Below are 15,705 nucleotides of genomic sequence, written 5' to 3' on the forward strand. Positions count from 1 at the left end.
CATGGTTCTCGTGTCGATTAATTGTTGATGCTCTGTCAAGGGTGGGTGATTTGGATCTCACCACCGAGAGTGCCAGCCAGCTGGGGTGGCCAAGATCCAAGAACGGCTAATCCTAAACTTATGAGGGATGCAGCCCCATCAAAAATCGTGTGGAGGGTTTTGGAATGATGAGATTAAGGCGGATGTCCTTCGTGTGCATAATCAGACATCAATCCCAGTCGGCTGAGTCTGACCTCCAAGCACACATACTCAGGGCGGGGCTATTTAAAGGGGATGTGATCCAGCCAAGCACATTGAGCTATCACTGATAGCGGGGGGGGGGGGGTGCAGTTAAACATGGGCTGAACTCTCCAGTCGAAAATCAGTAAGCGCCAAGAGCACTTAGACTGGTTTGGGCAGTGCGCGAACAAAATGCATTTTTCTCAGTGATGCCAGGCCGCACCACCACCATCAGTGATCTGAATAAAACGGGACATGATGCAGATCCAAAGAGAAGCTCAAGGCCATATCAAAGTGCTTTGCGGGAGGGGCATTACGTGGGACCACTTTCTTGACCTAGTGTCACGGTGTGGTCAGTTGGTGGGGACAGCCTGCTCAAGGGGAATAAGGCATAGACTCCCCACCCCTCCACACCACATCCCTAAAATACTGTCCGTGAAATATATACAAACACCTTCACAGACAGACAGACAGACAGTGACACACACACTTCAAAACCCACACCAATTCCAGACACAGACACACATACCCAACTGACACGGATTCCCACATCTAGATCTTCTCAAGCATTTCCAGATGCACACATATGTTAAGTATCCCGTGCCAGACACTCATGCATCTCCCCCTCCCCTGCAAGACATTCACACTCACACACACACATAAACACTCTGTTCCTAAATACACAGATGCATTACCAACCTCCCCACCCCGTCCCACCTTTGAATCTTCCAGACATACCACAGCCTACCCAGTTCCAAAGCCAACCGCACGGGTCCTGTACCAGGAAACGGAAAGCTGCGCGTGTGCCTGGTTGCATTACAGTAAGCAACCCTGATTTACCGACCCTTGGTGCATTTATGAGAAACCAGGATTCTTAAGTAGTGCTTTCTCCCCGGAATTGGCTGAATCTCTGGGAAAGCAGGAACAAGGTGTGTGCGGAGGGGGGCGGTTAATGTTTTAATTGGGTTAAAACAACGGTTAAAAAGTTAGAACTCATCTTTTCTGCAAATACTCATAGGAATAAATGTTTTGGGGGTGGCCATCTGCACCATTCCTCCCTGCCTTCCCCTTCCAGAGCCTGCAGTGTCAGGCGGAGGTGCAACGCACACGCAGTGTGAGTCAACAGTGCCCCACTGTGCCGGCTCCACACGCTGCAGCGCACGGCCAGCAGGAGCAGCCTGATCCCCTTAGCAGGTGATGTAATCCGGGGGGCGGGGGGGTCCACCACGTGACTTTACACATTCCGTTGGAACGGAAAGCCCTCCTTGGAGGAGCAGGGGATCCACTGTTGGCGATGCAGGAGGAGGGGAGGAGCAGAAGTGGCGATAGGGAGGGACAGGGGCAGCATGGAGCGCGAGACAACCGGGGGATTTTGTGCGCGATGAACTCGGCAGAGCAGTTCTCGCATCCGCGTGGCAGAAGGGATGCAGTCCGATGGGCGGCAGGTGAGGTCACGTCGGTCGACTTGTGATGGACTCCGTGCGGCTCCCCAGAGCGGCCTTCAGAGATCCGTGTGCTCTCGAGCAATTGCGGAGACGTCTTCAAGACGGCCGGCACAGCAGCCGGTGTGGCAGAGCCTTCCCTGCAGTGTGTACATGTTTTCCACAGCAAAGAGGACCACAGCAGAACGCCCTCGGCCCCAGAGGCGGAGAGAGGGGCCCAGACGCCCGGAGGCCTGCCCCGAGGAGCCCCTCTTGCGGCGCGGCCGCTCAGCAGTAGCTGTGTGTCTGGCCCTCTGTGTACACGGTCCAGCTGGGTCCCAGGTAGCACCCGGACGGGGACCCCTCCCTCCGTTCCACGTTGCCGTACTGTGGGGGGGACTCGTCCAGCTTCCGCAGGGAGGAGGCAGGGCCTGCGGCCACGCTCCCAGGGCGCGCCGCGGGTCCGTCGTAGGTGACGATGGGCTCGGGGCCGTAGGGGGGGCGGCCCCAGCAAGCCGCGGGGGGGGCGGTAGAGCTGCAGCAGGGCACGGCTGCACGGCAAAGCCTCCACGAGCTGGCGGTACTGCCCGGCGGGCGGGCATCCCCAGCCGAGCCTCTGCTTCTGGGGCAACGGAGGCCTGCAGTGGTGGGGCACAGGCTGGGCAGCCCCTGGATCGGAATGGCTGCGGGGGTGCGCCGCTTCGGGCGGCGGGGAGGGAGCGGGGCTGACCGAGGGGGCCTCCGGGAAGGGCACGTTGACGTAGATGGGCTCCTGCCGGGGCGCGGCGGGAGGCGTCGGCTGGGAGTGCGCTCGGGGGGTCTTCAGGATGGGCTGCAGGGCGGACGGGCCCGGCGGGAGGGCGGGCTGGCGCCACGGCCGCTCAAACACCCCGTAGGCAGCGTTGAAGGTGGCCAGGTACTCCGGGGGTGGGCAGGCGGGCCAGGGCCTGGCCAGGCCGGGGTACGCCGGGGGCTCCCCCACGATCTCGTAATAGAGGTTCTCGTGCTCCAGCTGGGGAGGAGGCGTCCCGTTGAGCCCCGCCTGGGAGGAGGCTGGGAAGCGGCCGTGGTGCCGTAAGGGATGGTCGGGGAGGTAGGACTGGGAGGCAGGCGGCCTGCTTTTGCGGGGCAGGTGGCCAGGCACGAGAGGGAAGTGTGGCGGAGGGGGCTTGGGCGGGGCGGGGCACTGGCTGGAGAGCGGGCAGGGGTCGTGAGGCCGGCGGGAGGGCTGGTAGGAGACCGAGAGCGGAGGCGACTGGTGGTGAAAGCCGTAGGTGGCGGGGGAGGCAGGGGACGGGGCGGAGAGGTGGTAGGGCTCGGAGAAGGAGTGCGGCTGAGGCTCTCGCTGGGGCACGTCGGCGAGGACCCTCCGGCAGGGGGAGAAGGACTCCGAGCTGCCCAAGGGAGAGGCCTGGCAGAGCGGCACCTGTGGAAAGACAAGGCACGGGAGGTGAACGCGGGGGACCGGTCTCGGATCGCCCAAAAACACACCCCTGCAGACCAACAGGCTCCCTCCCGCCCCATTCAGGCCCACATCCCACCCCACCCTTTGCGACAGAAAGAGGAGCAGCGGCCGCAGTGGCCCACCCAGCCCTGCCCTTCCCCACCTCCTGCCATGGGAGCAAAAACACCATCTCCCAAATCAACCACCCCCCACCTGGTGCCCTCCAGATACATTGGCCTACAAAATCCCGTCACCTCGGCCCCATGTTCATGCTGGCTGGGGATGATGGGTGCTCTAGTCCAGCCTTGCTTGCTGGGAAAGCCTGCCTCTGGCCCAGCCCATCCTGCATGCTGCCTAAAGGCAGAGCCGGCTCAGCCCAGCCCCAGCCCGGCCTCACCTGGGTCCCTCCCTGGGGGCCACGGCAGTGGCCTCCTATGCTGCGGCCCCTGGCCTGCCCCTGCAGCGAGAAGGGGCCCGGGGCCTTGGGGCTGGCGCGCACCATGGAGTAGAGCGCCCGCGCTCCGCTCGGCAACTCTCCCGCCTTGCACTCCAGCGACAGGGAGCGTCGGAAATGCGTCCGGGGCTCCTTCCGCCCGTGGCCAGCCTGTTGCTTCTGCTGCAGGGCCGCCTGGTGGGCGCTCTCGGCCAGCGCCAGCGCCATCAGCCGAGCCGGGTTCTTGGGGGGCGGAGGCGGGGGGATGTGCCGTAGGACAGAGAGCGCACCGGGCGAGGTGGGTGCAGCTTCCACTTTTGCACCTGGGTAAGGAAAAGGCAAAGGAGCGGGGAAAGAGAGATGAGAACCGGCCCCACCGTTGGGGAAGGTGAAGCAGCCACCCAGAAAGGAAGACGAGCAAAGAAGGACTCTGCTTCTTACTGCCAGCTTTGGGGCTGGATTAACAGTTATGCTAGGTACGGTTGGAGCAGAACCCTAGCAGCAAGCCGACGTGCTTCCAAGGGACACAGAAAAATATCTTGCCATTCTCATTCTCTGTCTCAGCTTCTTTAAAATCTCTGCAGCTCAGAACATCGTGGCAACGGACACGGGTCATTAACATATTTTGCTTTTGAAAACAAACTCTGAGGAACAGTGTTAAAATTTTGTAACTTCAAAGCTATCCTGTTGATTCCAGTAATACCTATAACTGGGACTTGAAGGGAGGGAGGGAGGGAGGGAGGGAGGGAGGACGGACGGACGGACGGACGGACGGACGGACTTTGGAAAATATGTCAAGATGATTTTCAAATTAATCCCCCCCACACACCATATACTAGATGTTTAATTTTACTTATAATCACTTAAGAATGTAGGACAAGCCATGCTAGATCAGACCAAGAGATGGCTTGCCTTTTGCAGAAGCCATTTCAATTATTTATCAACAGATTTGCTCCCTCTATTTGCTTGTTTTATTTTTTTAATAATGCTTTCCACCAATTTACCCAGAACAGACCTGCCTGTGAGCCAACATCCCTTTCCCATGACAGTTCGCTTCCTAGCTCTGCATGTTCTTCCCCCCATTCTAAGAGACTGGGACGCCTCTTCTAAGACTTAGTGACTAGCTGTAAAATAGGCCGGTATTTTGCCCCTGCCCTTTTGGCTCTGGCCCTGCCTGGCCCAGGAAGGCATTCCCCAACCATTCCTCCAAAATGTGGCCCGAGGGCTGAAGCAGGCACTCCGCCTCTGCCGTAAGCCCGCCGGCAGGGACTCCTGATTCCTCTCTCTTTGTGCGTGGCCCAGGAAACACCAAGCAAGGAGGCGGGGAAGGTGGGCCCAAGATGCAAATGAAGGCAAAGCAGAAGGAAGGGGCACTCACCGTGGGCAGAGATGCTGCCCTTGACCTGCGTGATCTTGCAGCGGACTTCCCGTTCACAGCTGTCGCTGAGCTGCCCGCCTGCGGCACACAGCAGCATGGAGATCATGTGCGGGGGGGGAGGCCCGCACGTTCACCCCCCGGGCCTCGCTGCCAGCGAACATTTCCAGCACCTTGTCCGGCAGAGAGACCGGCAACGGCTCCGACGTGTCCTTGCCGATGCTGGGGGGAGAGCACGGCGAGAGGGCCCCCACGGGGCTCGGCGAGCCAGAGCTGTCCGAGAGCGAGGGCTGTCGAGCAGGGGGGCTGCACTGGAAGGTCAGTGGGTCGAAGTCCAAGCCCCGGAGGCCGGGGGGGCTCAGCTCCAGCTCCGAGTCCAGCTCCGAGTCCCCTTCCAGCCAGGAGGAGCGACGCCGCGCAGCCGCATCCCCCGTCCCGGCAGCCAGGCCTTCACCCCGGCCTGACTCGGAGGAGCCCAGAGAGGAGCAGGAGCGGCACGGCTTGAGTGTGGGGAAGGCATCGCTGCTGGAGTGCGGGCGTCGCAGGCAGGGCAGCTTGGGGAGGCCTGGCCGAGGATCCAGAAGGGGGGGAGAGAGAGAGAGAGAGAGAGAGAGAACGAGTCAGCAGTTGGAAAAGGCAGCAGGGCTCGGCTCTGCTGGGGCTGGCGGACTGGCTGCTTGCACTCCAGCTGCAGAGCCAACGATCCCCTGGCAGGCGGCTCCTGTGCCGCAGGGGAGCATCGAACACTCCACCGTCTGCAGAGGCTTCTGGCCACACTGGTCCTCCCCTCTGCGGGGGCTGCAGCTCCACAGCGCAGCACTCAGCCAACGGGCCCGCGCTCAACGCTCCCGGGCTCAGCAGCTGGCTCAGTCCTGCAGCAGGTGCTTGAAAGGCATTCCTGAGCTACAAAGAGTTCCCAGGCAATGCTGGGCGGGACACACCACCCGCCTGACCTGTTCATCGGTCCTTCCGGCAGGGAAATGTTCCCGCCGGGCCTTCGTGAGTTGAACACCCACAATGGCCTCTTCTTGCACATCTGTTTGATGGTCAAAGCCATTAATTGAGAGGGGTGGAAAGCCAGCAGTAGGTCTGTGCACAGACAGCCTCTCTGCCCACCAGAAGGATGGATGTTGCCGGTGCCCTGGGGGGGGGGGGCGGTTGTCAGCTGCAACACTAAGAGTGCGTTTGTGCAGCCTCTTTTTGCAGGGAAAAGTCACCAATGTGCACCCCAGCACCCTCTCTTGCATGCATGGAGTGTGTTACCTGTCATGCCAGCCTGTGATGTCAGGGACTCTTCACTCTTGGCTGACCGCAAGGTGACCGTCTCCGCCTGGCCCCCTGCAGCAAGGCAAGGCAGAGGACTGGGATATTATTACCCTCTGAATAGGGTCTTCTCCACTCTCCCCCGCAATCCTCGCCCATGAAGCTCCAACCTCAGCAGCCTAACACTGACATACATCTATACATACAACAGGAGAAAGCAACCAAGCTGGACGTGTCAATTTTCCTCAAACAGCATGGGCAATGGTTATGGCTTGTGGGGACTGTGGTCCAAAGCAGCTGTGGGGCACCAGATTGCTTATCGCTGGTATAAAGGCATGTCTACTGGGAGACTGGTTTCAGTTTCCAGTTTACCTCTGCAGTAGCACAACACCTTCACAGAGTTTGGTATCTGGTGCAGAATTGAGCATCTGGGCCTCCAAGGTTTGGGGGTTTACAAAAGCGTGTTTGTGGCCCTTCAGGGTGCTGAACAAAGCTTGGAAATGCATAGCGAGTGCTGGAGGAGATCCCTCAGCCCAGCAGTAGGACCTCTGTGCTGTGCATGCATATTGCCTTCCCCCTGGCTGCAAGAAGCAGAGGAAATTGTGCAAATATGCACATACAAAGTGCATCTGATTTATTTGCATAATTTATTCAAGATAAAACCCTGATTTATGCAGCATGGTTTTGGGGAACTGCCACAAAGGCAGCAGGAATCTCAGCAGGTGCTTAAGACATTTGCAAACTGAATTCCAGAATACAGTTCAAACTATAATTAACCACAGAAAAGGCAAAGCAGCCAGCAGGGAAGCACCTCACCGTGATAATATTTCCTGTGCTTCATTTTAATCATTTTTCTAAGCTATTTTCCCTAAAGAAGAGTAAGGGTTCAACATGCACTGGAAATTCTGAAATTTCCTCCACAGATAATTCAAGCACATGTTCTCACATCATTACACTGAAAAGAACCCTTCCCCCAGGAGGCCCAGAATGGCATAGGCAGGTCTTATACTCGTAGCTGGGTGTAGCGAGCAAATTCTAGTCGAACACCAGGGCCATTTTTTTCTGCCAAGAGCTGCATTTCTTTAGCAGGCAACCTGTCAAAGGACAGATGCTGGTGGCAGATTGGGCCAAGTCAGCGCTGGGTGGAACAAGAGACCAAGCTAAGGGCCACGGCCTCTGCTTCTCTCTCTCTCTCCCCGGCTCTGCCCCCTCCAGCCCTGTCTCGGGAGGTCCGCTTGGGACGAGGCAGATCGCTCCTGTGAGAGGTCTGTATTGCCTGTGAGAGGTCTGTATTGCAGAAAGGCAGAGGTGGCCCTCAGACTGCCAACAGCCCACCCTGCCCTTCCCTCTTCCCACTGCAGCACTCCAAGCTGGCTCTAAGCAGCCACTTTGTTATGTTGTGTGCTTGGGACACAACTTTTGGCAGGTCCTTGTGAGAATGCTGGAAAAAGGCTGCCCACCTCTGGGGATGGGAAGTCCAGGGTTCAAATCCCTCCTTAGCTACAGATAAAAGTAGAATCTCCTGCGGCTTGTGCATGCATCCTGAGCACACACAGCAGCATACAACGAGAGAGCTCCCGGGGACGTGGAGACGGGCAGTGGGGCGGCCGGCAGCAGCACATTCAGCTGCCCATTGGTCCTCTCACCTGGCAGGGCTTCCCCAAGCCTCAGAAGCTCTCCAAGGCGATGCGACTTCTTGCGGAATGTGACTGGTGCTTTGCCAATGGCAAAGAAGGCCTTCCAGCTAGGACCAGATGTCTTCCGCAGTCTCCCGTTATTTTCCGCCTTTTGCCTATGGATAAGAGAGACGGATCAGCTCAAGGCAATTCAGCCGTCTGCAAAACGGAAGGGAACAATCCTGGCTTCCTGACACAGTTTGACGTAAGAGCTGCCTCCAAGGTCCATTTAGTCCCCCTGTCCAGGAGACAACGGCAGGCAGCCAGATGCTAGCAGAAGCCCCAGGCAAGGCAGTGAAGGGATGCCGCGTCCCAGCCGCTGTCCCCGGCATCTTGTGTAGAGGTACGCTACAGCCCACGCCCAGGGATGCTCTATTACCTGGTGTCAGGCGAACCCAACCCGGCGGAGAATTTCCCTTGTCCCTGCAGGTCAGTGGATCCATGCTTGGCCTCTGGCTTGGAGATCTTGCACAGGGCCTGGGTCCTTGCTTGTGCTTCTTCCAAGGACAGCAACCGGGTGGAAGGGCAGCTGACCAGCTGGGATTTGGGTCGGGGAAGAAAGCAGCGCCCTGTTGGAGGAAGCAGGCTGTGAACAGTGCAGAAGGAGTCAAGAAGCAGGCCTGCCCCGCCAGAGTAGCCCCCAGGTCAGAAGGCACATGCACACGACACCTCGGCATCCTGGGAGGAGCCCGGAAAAAGCAGTCCTTCAAATCTGCAGTGTGGGTCTATGGAAAATGGGGAGAGTCAGCAGTGAAGATTCTGACTCGCCTGTGCCATCGCCAGCACACCTCTGCCCTCCTGCCCTTCAAAGGCCTCAAACACGTTGGCATTGTCTTATGGCATCTGTTTTTACGAAGGCGAAGCACATATATAATGAATGTAAACCTGCGGCTTAAAAGGGACAGGCGGCCTGAATCATAACAGAGGTAATGAGACTGAAAGCTGAATCAGCAGCGTCACACAACGTGCAAAACCAGGCTTCCTCTGTAGGTGAAGACCGTGTGACTGCTCCTTAAATACTTGTTTGCTTGCTTAAAAATGTATAGTCTGCCCTTCTGCTTAAAGGCCCCCAGGCCAGTTAACTAAGAAAACAGCAGCCCACTATTAAAAATGCAGCGACAAAAACAACCCAACAATGTGATGAACTGTGATGAACTTCCATGAATGTTTTCGAGAACAGCTAAAATAGTCTTCCATAACATTACGCTTCATGAGAAACCTGAGCAGAGATGCGGTTGCTGTTGCAAAACGGAAGCCTGGGACAATTTCTAGGCGCTGGATCATGAGAAACTGATGCTCCTCAGTAAGAGAGCCCCACTTTGAAAAAGCATGCCAGCACCTGCAGTTCAGGCTCACATACTGCCTGCAGTGAGAGGGCATGCCTGCTGCTCCCACACTGCACCAGCCCCACCGCGCACACACACCCAAGCAGGTGATTTCCTGGGGTATCCATCCCACACCCTCAAAGCAAGGCACCATGGCCTGGCCAGGTTTCTGAGGGGCCATGCCAGCTGCCTCCTGGGCTGATGTGGCTCTCCGGCAGGTCTTCCTTTAGCAAATGCCATGGCAGAAGAGTAGCTGGACAGCTTGCTGGAGCACCGGCTAGAGCAGTGATGGCGAACCTTTTAGAGACTGAGCGCCCAAACTGCAACCCAAAACCCACTTATTTATCGCAAAGTGTCAACACTGCAATACAACCCGAATACAGAGGTTTTAGTTTAGAAAAAACAACTCACAGCCAGTCCAAGATCGATCTCTCTCTCTCTCTCCTTGGCAGTGCACTGACTAGCCGTGCGAAAGCTCGGACAAGTCACAGCTAATGTGTTGCGACTTGTGACATCACCTGGCACCACGACTCCTTTCCGAGTATGCGCATGGCCCTGATGCTCGGCCCCTGGGTGACGCAGGGGCGACTTGGCTCCCAGGCCGACAGAGAGGGCTCTGTGTGCCCGCTGTGGCATGCGTGCCACAGGTTCGCCACCACTGGCCTAGAGGCTCTGCCTATGCGGTTATGGCCCAGATGAAAGAAGCAGCACGGAAGAGACAGGGATGATTAAACGGAGCCCTCCTCTGTACAGCTGCACCAACACAGATCTATTTAAAGCATCACGGTCTATGGAATGCATCTCCCTGTCCTGTCCAGCATCGAAGTCCAAGCCCCTGGCACCCTCTTTGGATTGATCTTCCAAACAAGGGACAGGAGGATGGACCAAACAGCACAACACGGCTATACAAGTCTGAAATTTGCTAAGGCAATACATAGTGATGGGGACCAAGGCGGATGGTTTTTTAAGGAATCAGATAAATTCATGCAGCAGAAGACTCCCAGCAACTGGTGTTCGTAGAGTCGCCTTCTCCAAGAATTTGTCCAATCTCCTTTTGAAGACATCCAAATTGGTCACCTGTGAAAGTGAATTCCATAACTGAACTACGTGCTCTGTGAAAAGGGCCTTCCCTGGAATGTGTTGTTCTGTGACGAAGATACGGAGGAGTTTTGAACAGATTTCAAATAGCTTTTGGATAGCCTGAAGGGCCTGAACCTGCCTAATCTTGGAAGCTAAGCAGGGCTGGTCCTAGTTGAAATCCTGATGAATGACCGGCTACGGGCGGTACAGAAATGTAATGTCATGTGATGTGGGATGGGGATGGGGATGGGGATGAGGATGAGGATGGGGATGGGGATGAGGATGAGGATGGGGATGGGGATGGGGATGGGGATGGGGATGAGGATGAGGATGAGGATGAGGATGAGGATGAGGATGAGGATGAGGATGATTCTGCAGCTGGGTGAGGTACCTGCGCTGTCCTTGCCGACTGAGGTGAAAGTATCGCTGAAGAGAACCTGGACATTGTTGAGGAGGAATTCGACCACAAGGGATTGAACACGGACCTCCCGGAAGGCATCGGCTCCGCACTGAGCAACAGATTCCAGAGCCATTGACCTGAAGTGAAAAGCAGAGCAGAAGTCACTGCGCAGCCGGAGGAAGGCCTGGGGTGGAACAAGCATGCTTGGGCCCCAAGAGGACACGCCTAGAGGGGAGGCAGCACAGCCCCACGGCAGCGCAGGCGAGCAGGAAGAAGGGCCGGGAACAGTACGGCTGCGGCTGTGAGGGAAACGGGCCGGGGCCTCGGCGCAGGGCAAGGCTGGTGCTGGAGGGAACGACGAGGCATTCTGGGGAGGCGGTGGGGAAGTGGCAGGGCCGGCGCGAGGGCAGGGGAGAGGGTGGAATGGATGTGAGCCAAAGCAGAGGAGGAGGAGACTCGGATGAGGAGGGCGGCAGAAGGCAACATGGCGCCCAGGGCCATCAACATGCCCCCAGACTTCTTTCTTGGTGCTGACCAAGGTGTCCTGCCCCGACTCACATGGAGTATGTGCACCCGTGTGTGAGTGTGAGAGAGAGAGAGACTGGGAGAACTGAGCTGGCAGAGGAGAGGGAGGGAGAGAAAACAGAGTGTGCCTTCTGTGAAATCGATTTCCACTGGCACTGCAAACAGTGGCTTAGAGGAATTACTGGGTGTGTGGGGGTCAGTACCTCTGCCTTGTACACAGTCTCTGGGGCAGGTTACTTGTCCTTTGCAACTTGCTGTGCCTCTCATGGAGGACATTTTGTGCTGGTGCCCAGGAGAGTTTTTCAAATTGCCCCATGGGGCCACCACTGCCAGCCTCTGAGCTGGAGGCGCTTCTGGCAGAAAGCCACTGGGGCAGACCCCTCGCAGCGATCCTGACAAGGACCAAGCCATTGTCCCAGAGTATATCAGCAAGGAACCAGGGAAACTAGCGGTATGCTTCAGGACTACAGCAAAGGCGGCATCCCTTGCATCTGGCGTTAGCCTACAAACAATGCCAGGGCAGCTCGGAGGAGACTCCACAGGCAGCACAGGCCGGCATTGAGCTGGGGGGGTGCAAGACAGAGCATCCGGGAAGTACAGGGGAGCACGGGGGAGAGTGCGGCACTGGGCCGTGAGCCCGGGCATCTCACCGCAGCAGGTTGGGTGCCCAAACGATGGCTAAGTTGCGGATGTGCATGCTGGTGTTTTGACTGTGCATAGCCATGCGTGCCAGGTGCCGCAGCAGGAATTCCAGGGTCCTGTGGGGACAGAGGAGAAGCTGCTACTGGGAGAGCACCCCGTCCCCGGCCTGCCTGGCCTTCGCCCCAGCTCCCCGGCCTCCCAAGACCCTCTGCCCAGCCTCTCTACCTGCCCGGGGCATCATGGCACATCTCTGGCAATGCGTACCGGTAGTGCGGCGGAGGCAGCTGCTGAATGACATCGTGCACTCGCACCAGGCGCTCCTCATTCCCCGGAACGGATACAGCCTCCTGCAGGAAGGGGGATGGGGAAGGGGGCAGGTGTGGAGCAGGCAGAGCCCATTTTACGGATTTGCAGCTTTTCCACACCACCCTGCAGCCGATACCCCTCATGATAGGCTTTCTAGCCAGGAAAGGCTACTGAGTGGCTTCGCGTGAGAGGATCCTTGCGCTCGGGCAGTGTAATTTACATTGGTGCCAGTGACATGCCGGATACTGCCCAACAGTGGTCTGAAACGTACGATGACAATATAAGGAATAATGTAACTATCAATACACGTGCCTGGAGATTTGCCTTCCTTACAAGGGCAGCAACTGCTCCACTGCACCAAGGGCTAAAAAAGAAAATGTACTGCTCCAGAAAAGTAGTGGAGGAGTGAGAATCTCTCCGGGATTTTAGAAAGGATTGTGGTGGTGTGGGAATTCGGAGGCAAGAGCGAAGACAGGACGCAATCAATCCGTCGCTTTGTGCTGAGCCAATGGAGAGAGCGGCAGGCAGCAGGGAAGTTCGCCTGAAGCACTGACGAGAGCCTTCCTCTGCAGCTCTTCTTCCTGCAGCTTCCTGCCCAACCAACGTGGCTGAGCCACCAGGCACCAGCTAGTATGCAGGAAGGAGCATCTGCTATGTTAAGAGTCAGGGAAGGGCTAGGGCAGAGCTGAACAGGGAGCAGATAAATAGCCGGAAAGAACTTCCCTGTAGCCTTGGTGGAAGGCCTTGAAAGGGCAGCAAGAAACACAGGAGGAAAATGGGCTGTGCTCAGTCTTTGGTGCCACTGCCCCACAGACAACGCTTCGGGCCCTGGGGCGGCCGCTGACATAACAGAGCGTGGGGCCCTGGGAGGACGGGGAGCCCACAGCTCCTCAACCTTCAGTACCTAGGAAGAGTGGTAATGCAGGCAGGCAAGGGGCGCGGGCGCAAGAAGGCTTGGGGGGATCCAGGGCTTCTCCTGCCACACTGGTGCCCTAGTGCAACCAACGGGATTTAAGTTAGTCCTAACCGATTTGTCCCTTTATTAGACTTTACATGGAAGGGAAAACATGCTGGTTTTCCCCGCAACTGCTCTGTGAGACTTCAGCCAGCTCCCACCCACCAGCCGTTCGGCCAGTACAGGCAACAGGATGGCTATGATGGACAAGCCCCTTCTCCCCGCTCTGTTGGCATATGGAGACCTGTGCTGGCTGCCTCTCCAAGGTCAGAGAGATCTCATGGAGGAGGAGGAGGAGGAGGAGGAGGGCAGTGTTTGGGTGAGCAGGGAGGGATGAGGCCGAAGGGCCAACAAATGCGCCACTCCGAGTCTCTTCCTGCCTCGATCTCTCCTGCTCTGCAGGGCCCTCCCTAGACAGCATGAAAAGAGCATCCACAACTCAGAAGCCTCCAAGTTCGGGACATCTGAGCAGTAAGGAGCAGTTCATGGGACTGCATCCTAGCTGTGTTAAATCGTAGTAAAATAGCTCTTAATGAAACTTAAAAATAAGGGCGAGGGCCTTGTGTTCTTTGGCTGGAAGGCCAGGAGCAAGTTCACCTCTTAGTGGGCGATCAGAAACAATGCTTCCCCCCCACCCCCATTTGCACATGTACGAAGAGCAGAGCAGCCTTTCCCAGAGCAGTCCCCACCAGCTGTGAGGGTCTAAAAATCCCATCATCCCCAGCCAGCATGGCTCCTAGATGTTTAGGAGCTAGAGCTGGACTTAGGGCAGACTCTAAAGCAAAAATTACGAATTCACACGAGGGGGATAACGCTCCAGTGAGGCGTTTGACATGTTCCCCACCCTCAAGATGCTCCAGCCCTCACCGGCGGGCGGCTTTTCCCTCATCATTGTTCTTGGCTGGGTGATGCCTCTCAAGCTGTCCCAAATGCAAATACAACACACTAAAAAGAAAGGGAAGGGGAGGAGAAAAGGGGAAGGGAGAGCCAGAGTTGTGGGAGCTTAAAATAGCACACTGCACAAAGAGCAGGTAAGACAAAAGGAGGAGGAAGTGAAGGAAGTGCCACACCGGTGATGGAGCTGGCGTTGGCGGGCGATGTAATTGCACTCCGCTGCTCAGCCTCCTCTTTCCTTTTGTTCTGCAACTCCCACTCCCGTTGCTCAGCCTGGGAATGTGAGCACAGGGGGCTGGTTCGTGCCCACCCCGGGCCAACTCTCTCGATGGGCTTGAGCCCCCTGTAGCTGCGGTTCTGCATCACCGGAACACATGCGGAAAAGTGCTTGGCGCTAGGCAGGTGACGGAGCCCAGGCTGGGCATCCGTTGGTCGAATGGATTCGGGAGGTCATGTGTGGCCTTGACAATGACACTGCTCAGAACAGGAGTACGGCCACCCTGCAGTCCAGCTGTGCTGGGTTCCTCTGCCAGCGCAGGGATGGGGATGAGGGCAGAATACAAAAGGCAAGGATTGCCCAGCCACGGAGACACCATCTCGGCCACCTGGCCAAGACACTGTCTTTCAGGACATCTTCCTGTCTCCTATGCTGGGAAGGGGAACTCCTATTTTGTCACTGATTATTTCATGCTGCAAAGTGTTTTTTTAGCCAAATATTATTTAGACTCTTACAGGTTTTTTACTTGTTTGATACTTTACTGTGCAATGGTACATTATGGTTGGATGATCTGCTTTTTTTCTCTCTTTTAATCATTTAGAGCACCATTCTGGGGGAAGCTGGGATGTGCAGCCCTTTTTTTCAATTTAAACAAGCCCAGGATTTCATCCTTAATAGATTTGTTTTTAATAGAACTAATTCAGGCTCAAAGAATCATGTGAAAAGCTCCCTTATAAAAGTCTTCACACAAACATGCTAGAGAATTTTGCTCAGAAGATACATTTCCTCTCCTGATGAACCGGCAGAGAGGGCACAAGAGGTAGAGCTGCTGTTGCACCGAAACACGAGTGACGTGGAGCTTTTCTACATGAGGCTTTTAACCTGCCACTTTATCAAGGTTTCTGCTTTCAACTCTTTGCAGGATTAAGAACAGCTCCTTTGCGTGTTTTTTCCTAGAGTGCGCATGCGCTTCTCTTTCTTTCTGTATGTTCCATCATATAGCCACTAAGTGGCACTGTGGAACTAAGGAACTACACAAGGGTTTCATGATGCAATTCTTAGATATTACCGGACCTTCCCCAATCTAAAAATAAATGAATAAATAAAGCCAGGGAAAACATTGCAAAACATGGGACAGGCCCTGGAGGATGACAACACTGCAAAGCGCTTGCAAACTACACTGAGTGAGGAATCATGAATGCACAATGAAAGTCTCCTGCGGAATAGTTCACAGAGAGGCAGTTTGGTCATCTGGAGCAGAAGGGGGAACTTTCCCTGGCTGTCACCAGACTTACAGCAAACTTGTTGTAGAGCTGGTAGGTGAGCAGTGGGTTCGGCAGCTCCCGGAAGTACAGTTTGCAGAGAGAACTGACCGAGTGGATGTCTTGCAGATAGACGTCTTTGGACAGCTCAGGTACCCGCTCGCTGTCAAACTCATGCCTGGAGGCAGGGAGGGAGGAGGAGGGGAACATAACACCAAGCAGCACACCTTGCACCAATCTCCCAGCCATATTGCCTTTTTCCTCGCTG

General features: G+C 56.2%; 1 protein-coding gene across 1 annotated transcript in view; it reads right to left on the bottom strand.

Annotated features, from left to right (window-relative positions):
* Nucleotides 1–1,172: 1,172 nt before the first annotated feature.
* ARHGAP33 (Rho GTPase activating protein 33) overlaps nucleotides 1,173–15,705 on the bottom strand; it is a 34,177-nt gene continuing 19,644 nt past the window's right edge. The window contains 12 exon segments of the mRNA XM_044435264.1: nucleotides 1,173–2,165; nucleotides 2,167–3,066; nucleotides 3,482–3,840; nucleotides 4,896–5,010; nucleotides 5,012–5,457; nucleotides 6,156–6,230; nucleotides 7,802–7,947; nucleotides 8,211–8,400; nucleotides 10,628–10,773; nucleotides 11,812–11,919; nucleotides 12,068–12,150; nucleotides 15,471–15,615. Of these exon segments, the coding sequence (XP_044291199.1) occupies nucleotides 1,929–2,165; nucleotides 2,167–3,066; nucleotides 3,482–3,840; nucleotides 4,896–5,010; nucleotides 5,012–5,457; nucleotides 6,156–6,230; nucleotides 7,802–7,947; nucleotides 8,211–8,400; nucleotides 10,628–10,773; nucleotides 11,812–11,919; nucleotides 12,068–12,150; nucleotides 15,471–15,615 (2,950 nt within the window). The 3' untranslated portion in view covers nucleotides 1,173–1,928.

This window comes from Varanus komodoensis, unplaced genomic scaffold (assembly GCF_004798865.1).
Source record: "Varanus komodoensis strain SLA01 unplaced genomic scaffold, ASM479886v1 scaffold29_1, whole genome shotgun sequence".
In the NCBI taxonomy this organism is placed as follows: Eukaryota; Metazoa; Chordata; class Lepidosauria; order Squamata; family Varanidae; genus Varanus; species Varanus komodoensis.